This window comes from Calidris pugnax, unplaced genomic scaffold (assembly GCF_001431845.1).
Source record: "Calidris pugnax isolate Ruff unplaced genomic scaffold, ASM143184v1 scaffold300, whole genome shotgun sequence".
NCBI classification, from domain to species: domain Eukaryota; kingdom Metazoa; phylum Chordata; class Aves; order Charadriiformes; family Scolopacidae; genus Calidris; species Calidris pugnax.
The window spans coordinates 11,905-23,960 of NW_015091014.1; the positions used below are offsets into that span (position 1 = coordinate 11,905).

Genomic DNA, 12,056 nt, shown 5'->3' on the forward strand with positions numbered 1-12,056 from the left:
GGAGGAAGGTTGTCCCCACGGCATGATTCCCACCCCGGGTACACTCATCCCAAAGCCCTGCTGCTGCCGGGTGGGCGCTGGTGGCCAACGTTGGGTCCCGGAGAGCTTGGCTCCTCCTGGTGCACCCCGGCAAGGGCTGGGACCCCCCTTGAGATGCTCCACCTTGGGATGCCGGCTGGATTTGGCAGGGTTCCCTGGTGTCCCAGTGTGGTTTTCCCACCCTGGCACGGTGGGGCAGGGCTCCGTGGGTGCTGGTGGAGGCAGGAGACGTGCCAGGAGCCACCCTGGGAACTCCTGGCAGCTCCTCCGTGCTGGCTTCTGGGCAGATCCACCGGTTGCGAAAGGTCGGGGAGACGCAGCCACCGCCTCCTCTCCCTCTGCCGGAGACGGGTCCCAGCCCCTTTTCCCCCCCGGCCCCACCAGGAGACAGGAAACTGGGGGGGGTTCCCAAGTCCCCAGGGTGGAAGAAGGTCTCCAGGGGCGTGCAGGGTGGTCATCACCAAAGGGGACCATGGATTTCCCCTCTTCCCTGTCATCCCCCCAAGACCCCAAGTTGGGAGAGGGTCTCCAGGGGGGTGCAGGGTGGTCGTCACCAAAGGGGACCATGGATTTCCCCTCTTCCCTGTCATCCCCCCAAGACCCCAAGTTGGGAGAGGGTCTCCAGGGGGGTGCAGGGTGGTCGTCACCAAAGGGGACCATGGATTTCCCCTCCGCCCTGTTATCCCCCCAAGACCCCAAGTTCGGAGAGGGTCTCCAGGGGGGTGCAGGGTGGTCGTCACCAAAGGGGACCATGGATTTCCCCTCCGCCCTGTTATCCCCCCAAGACCCCAAGTTCGGAGAGGGTCTCCAGGGGGGTGCAGGGTGGTCGTCACCAAAGGGGACCATGGATTTCCCCTCCGCCCTGTTATCCCCCCAAGACCCCAAGTTCGGAGAGGGTCTCCAGGGGGGTGCAGGGTGGTCGTCACCAAAGGGGACCATGGATTTCCCCTCCGCCCTGTTATCCCCCCAAGACCCCAAGTTCGGAGAGGGTCTCCAGGGGGGTGCAGGGTGGTCGTCACCAAAGGGGACCATGGATTTCCCCTCCGCCCTGTTATCCCCCCAAGACCCCAAGTTCGGAGAGGGTCTCCAGGGGGGTGCAGGGTGGTCGTCACCAAAGGGGACCATGGATTTCCCCTCCGCCCTGTTATCCCCCCAAGACCCCAAGTTCGGAGAGGGTCTCCAGGGGGGTGCAGGGTGGTCGTCACCAAAGGGGACCACAAATTTCCCCTCTTCCCTGTCCCCCTGGGGTGAAAAATCTGGCAATTCCAGCGCTTCAAGGAATGCCCGATGGGGTGGGGGAGGAAAAAGTCCTCCCCCCTCCCACAGATTTGCAGCCAGGACCCCGATTTTCATGTTTGCACCCCCAAAAAAAGCACCAGCCCAAAAAGCCAGGGGTGAATGGGGCTCATCGTGGCTGAAACTGATTCCCCCAAAAACCTCTCCCAGGAGCGTCTCCAATAAAAGGGGTTTTATTGTCACGGCTTCAGCTGCAACTTCTGGGTTTATTTTTTTTGGGGGGGGGGGAGGGAGGGGGGAATTTCGACAGCATTTTATTCTTCTTTTAAACAGCAGGATAAATGGGGAGCCGCAGTCGGGAGGCATCTTCAGACACCTCTGCTCATTAAAATATAAATTAAAAGCCGCTTAAGCAATTAAGTCTGCACTTTTGTTTAAAACAATGGGAGCTCGTGGACGGGTCGGCGCCGGAGCGGCTTGGCCAAGGGCCACCTCCTGTGGCTGGAGACCCCGGAGGAGGATGCTCGGGAAGTCTCCCCAGCAATTCCTTGAAGGTTCCAGCCCAAGGAAGATGGGGATGGGGTCCCCCCTCCCGGGACGCGGGGCAGATCTCCTGGGGCTGGTGGTGGCACCTCGAGCTCCTTGATGTTCATGGAAGGGTTTGCGATGTGGAAAATATCACAACTATTTTGGCCCCTGCGAGCCCCTTCGCGCCCCTCCAGGCTCTTTACACCCCTCAAGCAGCTTCAAAACCTTCTTAAAAAGCTCTTCTAGGGCTTCTTTTTGCCATAAAACTAATTTTATCACCCTGCCAAGGGCTAATGCTCTCTGGTTGTGAAAGAGCTTTGGGCAACCCAAGTCAAGGCTCCTCTGAGCAGGAGGTTGAACCCGAGTGCATCCGAGGCTGCGATTGGGAAACCACGGTTTTTGTTGGACTTCAGTGAACCGAGCACCTGCCATGGGGCTCAAAATGAGTGATTTGGCTAAAAACAGGGCTTTCCCTGGAGGGTGTAGTGCGTCAAGGAATTTGCAGTGCTTTGTCATGGCCAGAAGAGGCTCAGCAAAAGCCCATCAGGAGCTGACAGTTGCAGCCGAGAGAGTTTGATTTGGAGTTGTCCTTCCAACACCAACAATGGCTTTGTTTTTCTTAGCTCTCCAGGGAGTGTTTTGAGGCAGGTCATGGTGGTGGCAAAGAGGGGAGGGAGCCCTAAAACAATGAATAGAAGCAAAAGGAAAAAAAAAAAAGAAAAAGAAAAAGAAGAAGTCATCTCCACTCCCCTGACGCCCGGCCAACTCCCTGAGCGCATAAAAAGGGGCACCCGGGCACCCTGCTCACAGGACTCACCGCCTCTTGCCTCCAAACCTCCTCCTGCTACCACATCGCTCTTCCTTCTTCTCTCTTCACGGGTCAACTCTCCAGGGTTGCCCATCACCATGTCTCGCCAGTCCTGTGGTTTCGGCAAGGGGTTCAGCTCCAGCTCCGCTTGCTTCGGAGGGAGGAACAAGGTCACCTTCAGCTCCGTGTCCCGTGGAGGATGCAGGGGACCTGGCAACGCCGGTGGCTTCAGCAGCAGGAGCCTCTACTCCTTGGGAGGGAGTAAAAGCACCTCTCTGGGAGGCTTTGGTGGAGGTGGTGGTGTCTGCAGAGGTTTTGGAGTTGGTGGCCAAGGAGGCTTTGGCTACGGCTTCGGCGCCGGGGCAGGATTTGGTGGTGGGGCCGGAGGAGGCTTCGGTGGAGGCCTCGGTGGTGGTTTTGGTGGCTTTGGTGGAGGATTTGATGGCGGGATGGGAGGCCAAGGCTTTCCCCCTTGCCCACCGGGCGGCATCAGGGAGGTGACCATCAACCAGAGCCTGTTGGCCCCCCTCAACCTTGAAATCGACCCCGAGATCCAGCAAGTGCGAACACAGGAGCGAGAGGAGATGAAGAAGCTCAACAACAAATTCGCCTCCTTCATCGACAAGGTGAGAGTGGCTTCAACCTGGGGGTGGGAGGTGGAGGTCTGAGCCCACCACAGCTCCCGTGGGCTGCAATTACTGTGAGATGCCCACCCAACAGCACCCAGAGAAACAAGACCACCCCAAAGATCCTCTGTAGAGAGAGGGACGGTGGCCAGAGAAGTGACCTCCCCAGGGTTGTGGAGAAACCCAGCAGTAGAATCCTTGGTTCTTAAGACCTTGGTGCTGGTGCTAAGCTGTGGGACCATGAACGTGCAGAGCATCCTCAGAGGAGCTAATGGTCTCTGTTGGGCTGAAGGACTTTAGGTGTTTTGACCTATTTTTAAGGAGAAGATGCCAAAGCTAGGAGTTCACCATGTTTCTCCTGCTTAGAGGCTGGGAGATTGGAGGGGGAAGGTGGCCCACCTTTGCCTACTCATCCTGGAGTTGTGGTCCCACCCATCCAATGGCAGCCCAAAGTTATGGCTCCCTGGAGATGAGAATAGGCAGGAAGGTTAAGCTCATTAAATGGGGAAAAAAAATCAACAAAAAGATGCTTTTGGGAACAGTCTGACTCTTTTTCTGCTCACCTTTGCCATCTTTTAGGTCCGGTTCTTAGAGCAGCAGAACCGAGTCCTGGAGACCAAGTGGAAGCTCCTGCAGGAGCAGGGCAGCACTGTGACAAGCGGCAGGAACCTGGACCCCTATTTTGAGACCTACATCAGCGGGCTGAGGAAGCAGCTGGACGGTCTCTCCAGCGAGAAGCTTCAGCTGGACTCAGAGCTGAAGAGCTTCCAGGATATGGTGGAAGACTTCAAGACCAAGTATGTCATTCTCAGCATAGCCATGGTTGGGTTGGTGAAAAAGTAGGGAGAAAAACTGACTTTGGACAGTCAGAAAGTTCAAGGAGTCATAAGAAATGGTGATATTTCATCGATTAGAAAATGTAAAAAAGTTTTGGGGAAGTTTTCATCAACTGAGTTTTGCCAACAGTTGGTGATTATTCAAGGTATTTCTCAATATCTATTGTTGCCTGAGTTCTGCTTCTCACTAAAGCTGGATCCTCTACTGCTTGTCTTCCTCACTTAAGAATCCATGGCATTATGATTTAATGAACTAATTGCTAAATCCTACCATAATTTCCTCACGGATTTCCTCCTGGATTCCTTCCCATAATATCCTTCACGATTGGGAGCTTAGAGCTTTCTTTGGAAGGATGATGTAGGGTAAAAAAAAAAAAACACAAAAACAACAAGAAGAAGAAAGGTTTTTTTTTTCTCTACTATTATTTATTTGATTAATTTTTCCAGTTGGAAAGGCAGGAGAAGGATTTGTCCTCCAGGAAAAGGGTGGAGAAATGCTTCCATTGAAGGAGCTAAAAAAAATGGGGGGAAAGGGAGTCCAGAACTCGTTGGGACCAACCAGATGCCACGCTCTGCCGAGGTGGCAGATTGAGTTTGTTTTGGGGAACACCTCCACCGCTCAACGGTCTCCAGCAACTGCCTGCCCCAGCAAGGAGCTGGAAATGGCCCACACACGTTGAGGACCTTGGGTCTTGTTGGAGGAGGTAGAGTGGCCGCAGCCCCCAGGGCTCGGCGTAGAGGACCTTGGAGGTGCTCTTGGGTGAGGCGTTGGGCTCCTCTGAGAAGGCCAAGCACCGTTGGCTTGTCCGTACCTCTCACTCTGGCAGGTCTATTTTTCACCACCTTCATTAGTTGGAGGCCAACAGCGCCTCGTTGCCAGCAGCAGCTGGAGCCAAAACAAGCAGATTCAATCTCCCTCCTCCTCACCAACAGGTACGAAGAGGAAATAAACAAAAGGACAGCTGCCGAGAACGATTTTGTGCTCCTGAAGAAGGTAAAGTACTTTTTTTCTTTTATTCCTCTTTACCGCAAATCCTTGGTTCAGAGGAGCTTCCACCAGCGCCAGCTCGTTAGCGCCTGAGATCAATCAGGGCCCCCGGGCGGATGGTGCCGTGGGGAAACGCAGTGTCAAAGGGGTTGGGGTTAAATGTCAGACAAAAGGGGGTGCATCAGGTTTTCACCTCCTGTTTCTGCTGCAGGATGTGGATGGAGTCTACATGACCAAGGTGGAGCTTCAGGCGAAATTAGATTCCCTGGCAGATGAGATTAACTTCTTGAAGTACCTTTACGAAACAGTGAGTGGTCCCGCTGCCCTCCGGAGGGGGGAGGCTGGGGAGGAGAAGGGGTTGTGACCCCGTAAGGAAATCGTGGTGGGGCTAAAGCCAGATCTGGTGTGAATTTCAGGAGCTGGCTCAGGTGCAGAAGACTGTTTCCGACACCTCCGTGGTCCTCACCATGGACAATAACCGAAGCCTGGACCTGGACAGCATCATCGCCGAGGTCAAAGCCCAATACGAGGAGATCGCCAACAGGAGCCGGGTGGAAGCCGAGTCCTGGTACCGATCCAAGGTGAGAGATGGCTGGGGAGGTGGAAGAGTTGCTGGTGGTGGCTCAGAGGATGCTGAGACCTGGGATATTGCTGGCTCTGGTGTAGCCAGACCGGAGCTCACCTTGGCTTGCCTGGGCACGGAGACCTGTCATGAGGAGCTGCTCATAGTGGACCTAATGTGCTCCTCTCGCTTCTACCTCCCAGTACGAAGAGCTGCAGGCCACCGCCGGCAAGCACGGAGACAGCCTGAAGGACACAAAGGCTGAGATCTCTGAGCTCAACCGCATGATCCAGAGGATACGGGGTGAGATCGAGAGCGTGAAGAAACAGGTAGGGGCTGCTTTTGTTATTTCTTTTTTTTTTTTTTTGTGTGAGCTCTTGGTTATGCCCTTCGGAGCTTCCCCAAAAGCAAACATTCTGGGAAGAGTCGTTGTAAGTGGGAGGGAACCCGTTGCGTTGCAGTTGTGAACAGCCAAGCCCAAGCCATGGGGGATCATGGCTCCATCTGCCCCTGCCCCGCTCATCCCATCCACCTCTTGCCCTCCAGTGTGAAACTCTGCAGAGCTCCATCGCGGATGCCGAGGAGCGCGGGGAGGTGGCCCTCAAGGATGCCAGGACCAAGCTGACTGACCTGGAGACAGCCCTGCAGAAGGCCAAGCAGGACATGGCCGCACAGCTCCGCGAGTACCAGGAGCTGATGAATGTCAAGCTGGCCCTGGACATTGAGATTGCAACCTACAGGAAGCTGCTGGAGGGAGAAGAGTGCAGGTGAGTGAGGAATCAATGAGAGCTTGATTGCATCTTGCTAAATCAACGGGAGGAAGGTGGCACATCACATCTCCTTCATTAAAATATCCGTGATGTTGCCACTAGATACGGACTACGGTCCCATGGCTGCTATTTATGCCCATGGTCCGATGGACCAAGCCTGGCTTCATGGAGCTGGACCACTCCAGATGCTCAGGCTGGAGCTGATGACCCATCTCTTTTTCCTTGCAGGATGTCTGGAGAGTGCCAGAGCTCCGTGAGCATCTGTGAGTAGCCTTCCCCAATCCCAGGGTGGGGTGGGGGTGGGGAGGGGCACGGTGGGCTGGGACTGATGCTCCGAAGCTTGATGGTGGCATCAGAGGTAACTTCGAACCTTCTGTTCCTCTCCGCAGCCATGGTGGGAGGCAGCAGCAGCTCTGCTGGAGGTGGATACGGCGGCGGAATGTGCCTTGGAGGAGGAGGAGGAATGGGATTTGGAGCTGGAAATGGGAGAGGCAGCTGTAACACCGGCGGTGCTGGCGTCTGCTACAGCTTAGGAGGGGGCGGATTCGGCTCCGGGGCAGGATTCGGTTCCGGGGGAGGATTCGGCTCCGGAGGGTGCAACTCCGTGGTGGTGGGATCTGGCAGCATCCTGAAGAACCCCTGCAACCGGAGGTTCTAGGCACACCGGCCACCCCCTCACCCCCATCCCCTGGCATCCAAAGGAGAAAGGAAGCAAATTCCATGATGGCCACCACCACCAAACCTCCCTCCCTGCTTCCTTGCCAAGGTGGCCACCACCTACTTCATCTCAAACCTCCACCATCCCATCCCTCAGAAACCGCAGAGGAACCCAAAACCCGGCTTTATCCACCAGCCAATGACTGAGATGCTCATCCACGTGTGACATCAGCTGCACCAGCGCTCCCCAGGACACTCCCCAAGCTGGTGGCCATCGGGGTGCAAGGGGGACCCCTTTTTGGGGGCAGGACTTGCCCCCCTCCCTTGGAAAGGGAAGCCCTGAACGGAGGGGACGGGTCCCTACGTGGCTTCTTTCGCCATCTCCTGCCGCGTCCAGAGGTGGGGCAATTTCAATGGGTGCTACTCATCAACCGGGGCGCAAACTCCCGAAGGAGCATTTCCCAATGGTGACTCCTCCCGGCTGAAGACATTTCTTACCCCCCTGCAGTTTGTTTGTTGGTTGGGTTGGGTTTTTGTTTTTGTTTTGTTTTGTTTTTCCTCCTAAGCAAGATACCGCCATTTTCACCCGCGTCCTTCAGAAGCTGTTGTAAAATGTTTTTAAGTTTTGCTCAGGGTTTACCTTGTTTGTTTGGTTTTTTTTTTTGTTGTTGTTGTTTATTTTTTCCCCCCTCGCTGTGATCATGGGAACACTTGTGCTTGTTTGCTTAAGCCTTTCTCCTTTGGCGCGTGGCGTACCCCAATAAACACTAGAGGCAGTAAAACTCATGTGGTTTTTCTCTCTGAACCCGAAGAGTTTCGTGTTGCGACAGGACTCGGCTTCTGCTGAGACCTGAAAGTGGTTCCTGACTTTCTCCTGCCCTTTGAAGTTCACATTTAAAGGAACCAAAGCCCACACGTAGCCCGGTCTTTCCTCCTTCTCACACTTCTCTCTCTAAAAAGATGGGAAGTTTGTGAGTTGGGGGGGGGTGGTGGTGAAGGAGGGTCGGGCAAAGGTGGGGAGGGTCTGTCTCCGTGGGATGGTCTGGTCCTGCTGGAAATGGGGTGTTCCTGAACGACACCCGTGGGAACCAGCCCGTTCCTGGTAGCGCGGCTGGAGGGAAGGAGGCAGCTGGGTTGAGCCTGGACGTTCTCCTCTGTCCTTCTGCTGGGGGTCCTGGGGTGACCAAGGCAGGTGGCCCCCTTGGAGCAGAGCAGACTTTGGGACTCTGTTGATGTTGGGAGACCGTTCTCTTCTCCTTTCTCTTCCTAAGCCCTTTCCTTGCTTGTGTTGGCCAACTTGGGACATCCCCTGGCCAGCCCACCTCTGACCACAGCCTCCCAGCACACCACCAGCCTACAGCCGAGCTTCCCTGTCCTCCAAGGTGGTCCCAGTGCTGCTGGTGCTGTCACGGCAAAGACACTGCACAGCCCTAAGTGCTTCTGGAGCACCCTATGAGGGATGGTGTGGAAGAGGGAAGGGTGATCATCACCCGTCAGAGCTAATTCCTCAGCGTCCACGATGCTGGAGCCACCCCTACCATTGATCTGTGGCCAGGGATCCATGGGTTGCTTTCAAGGTGCCTCCAAAAGGTGACTGAGAACGTGGGAAGAGCAAGATCCCAACCCCCATGTCAAGCCCCACCTCTCCACAAAAGGAGGGTATTTTTGATGACCTGTGAATTTAGAGCCAAAAACTTCCACTGTGGTTTGACCTCTGGCTCAGGAGACCTTGAATCATGTCCCTGGTCAACCGCAGACCTGCTCTGCCATCCCCATGAGTCACTTCACTTATCCCATGCCCCGTTCCCTGTTTGTAAGTGCTGGAGACATAAAAGTACCAGCCACCACGGAATGTCACCACGCTGCCAGCGAAGGCGTGCCACTACTTGGATGGGGAGATGGTTTTGGGCAAGGCTGAAATATTCCCCTGAGTCGTAAAAGGACCTGAGATGGGCGTTGAATGAAAAGACATCTCCTTCCCCAAGAGCCACCCCAACCTCCCCGCCTCTGTGTAAACTTGCCTCCAGCGAATGACTCCTGACACGGGTGACGAGGAGACAAAAGGCTTCTGGATGAGGACAAAAGCCCGTAGCGAAGACAAACAGACACCAAAAAGCCCTCGCCTTTTGTTCCTATGATTGCACCAGCAATTAGGGGAGAATTCTGCTGGGCTGGACCCAGATGTGACATAATTTCTGCCTTTTGCTGGAGAAGGGAAAAGCGTTTTACGTGCCCCAAAATAATTTCATTTAATTGCGTCATGATTTCCGCCCCCTTTCAAAAGCTCCTTCTAAAGCAGAGAGAGAATGCTTAGATGTCGAGTGTTTTATGGAAAGTGTGGGAATTAAATGCTCTGCTTTGCTTCCCCTCCCCGCCCTCCACCCCCAATTTCTCTCTTTTTGTGGTGGAAGAAGCTCAGTCCAGGTTGGCTGAAAGTGTTGCTGCTGAAATGAACCTTTTCCTCCAAGTATTCACTTCTTCCTTCAAGTATTAACCTTTTCCTTCAATTATTCACCTATTCCTCCAAGTATTCACCTCGTCCTTCAAGTATTCACCTTTTCCTTCAAATATTAACCTTTTCCTCCAGGTATTCACCTTTTCCTTCAAGTATTTGCCTTTTCCCCCAAGTATTCACATTTTCCTTCAAGTATTCTCCTTTTCCCCCAAGTATTCAAGGCTCGAGGAGCTTTTCCCATATTTCTGCCCATTTATTTTCATAGAATCACAGAACAATGGAGTCGTTTGGGCTGGAAGGGACCTTTAAAGCTCATTTTCCTTCCTCAGGGCTTTGGGTACAAGGATGTTGTTTGAGCTCCCTGCGGTCTAAAGCTGCCGATTGCGTTGGAGCCGGGAGATGGTGTCGATATCCAAATCCCAGCTGGATTTCCTAAACTTGGCTGGTGACGGGGCTGTGACTCAACCCCGGCGCTGGATCCAAACACGGGGCGCTGGGGGACTCCAGCCTTCACGCACCTCCTCCTGCCACCGCTGGGACCCCGAAAACTTTCTGATGGCCTCATCCCACCCCATCGACAAAAAAAAAAAAAAAAAAAAAAAAAAAAAAAAAAAAAAAAAAAATTAACCCCCCCCCATGCCCAACAAACCAACAAAAAAACAACCCAGAAAAATGTCAGCAGGTCGTGGCAATGAGGAGGGAGGCAAGGGAAGGCGCCTGTCCATGTGGATAGATGTGGTAGTATCTACAGCAGCTACAAACCCACCACCCCCCTGAATTCTGTGCCGTGGAACGTGTTTGACTGACAAATCAGAAGTGGAGCCTGTTCACAGCCTGGGTCTTGCCAGGGATTTGTCCCTCCTGGAGATGGGAGATGACATTGGCCATCACCCTGAGAGGGGCTGAGACAGTTGTGGTGATAGTTGAGGTTGTTCTTCAAACCCCTGAAGGCCAGGGATGTAGTTGTCCCAACTGTGGCATTTCGGAGCATCCTGGTTTGGGTCTCAAACCAGGACAAGGAAACAAAGACCACCAATAAGGCTGAAGACCACCAACCCCCCCGGAACCTCCTCAGCCCACCTATTTATTGTTTATAAACCATCTCTACAACCACCAAACCCCCCGTCCTCCCCACCCCCTGGGTCTCACAGTGACTTGTTCTCAATATATACATTTTTTAGCCCTATCTGTCCCCTGCTCCACTTCTCCCCATGTTCAGGAGCCCCTGGTGGGGCTGGGGAGGGAGGTGGGACCATCAGGAGGGGCAGGGACAACTGGGGTTTTCAGTGGAAATGCCAGTTGAGCTGCGCGTTACGCCACGGTCCGGGTCCCTAGGCGCTTTGGGAAATAGGTGTCTGGGCGATATTTTTAGAGGTATTTAAACATCTGAAGACACCAGGAGTTGCCAGTGTGGATTTTCAAGAAGCACATAATTGCCTATGTCCTGTGGGAACGTCTGAGCACCTCGTTAGGCGGCTACCAGCACTGTTAGCTGCCTCAGCACTCGTAAAGGGTTTTGGGCTTCAGAAGTTCTTAGGTGGCTTTAAAAAGTTGAAAATGAATAAAAAAACCCGGGGATTTTCTCAATAAAAACCATTAAAAGGGGGCAGTAATTGTTGTTTGATAAGCAGGCTCCTGCAAGACAAAGGGATGAGGGCGTGATGGGTCACAGGATTACTATCGCACCTTTAACTCTTAAATTAATCCTTTCCCAGTGGGGCACCAAATCCAGTATATTCAGATAAGTTTTCTGCCTTCCTAAAACCTGGTGTCTGCTCCCAAATACGCTTAAAAAGGACACCTACCCCCCTTCTTGAAGGAGGGCTCGACACAGCTTCCAAGTGTCTACCTCCACCAAGGATATATTTGAATACAAACACTGAAACGAGCCTGGCAGCTGGAAAACACGGACTTCCTCCAGTGAAAGTGATTGTGCCCTCTCTTCTCCCCATGTCTATGTGTCTCCACAAACGAGCTGAGCATCCTCCAGCAGCCTCTGCCGAGCTAATTGCATGTAAATAGGTGCTGGGTTTATTATGTGGGCAGCGGGACTTTGCATGCTGTCAGTCCTCAGAGCCCTCTGTCTGTCTGTCTGTCCGTCCGTCCCAGCAGCTGGCTTCCCGGTGTCTTCTCTGGTTTGAAGACCACGTGAAGGTCTTGAATCCCTGCAGAGTTTTCTGAAGGTTTGAAGACCACATGAAGGTCTTGAATCCCTGCAGAATTTTCTGAAGGTTTCAAGACTACGTGAAGGTCTTGAAACCTTCAGAAAATCCTACAGGGATCTCCTGTCTGTGATACTCGTGGCATTTCTTCACCGGTGCTGAGAGTCTCTTGGCACGCAGGCTCCGGGACTCACTTTCTGTAAGAGTTTGGTCCAACAATAAATGAATTTCCAGTGCCAACCATTGCTCCCTGTATCTTGTTTCTGGTAAGGTTTTATTTATCAAAAAGACACAGAGCCTCATCAAAATGCAATTTGCTGAGCCCTGGCTCCGGATTGAGAAACTACTTCTCCAAGCCAAAGGCAATTTTCCATGTAAAAAGAAGACGA

At 53.4% G+C, this 12,056-nt stretch overlaps 1 protein-coding gene across 1 annotated transcript; it reads left to right on the forward strand.

The window, feature by feature from the left end:
• The first annotated feature begins 2,709 nt into the window (after positions 1 to 2,709).
• LOC106895984 (keratin, type II cytoskeletal 4-like) lies at positions 2,710 to 7,051 on the forward strand. Its single transcript, XM_014955673.1, has 9 exons — positions 2,710 to 3,237; positions 3,817 to 4,034; positions 5,007 to 5,067; positions 5,273 to 5,368; positions 5,478 to 5,642; positions 5,827 to 5,952; positions 6,170 to 6,390; positions 6,622 to 6,656; positions 6,783 to 7,051. Exons 1-9 carry the CDS (start codon positions 2,710 to 2,712, stop codon positions 7,049 to 7,051), a joined length of 1,719 nt encoding a protein of 572 aa, XP_014811159.1.
• The last annotated feature ends 5,005 nt before the right edge of the window (positions 7,052 to 12,056 follow it).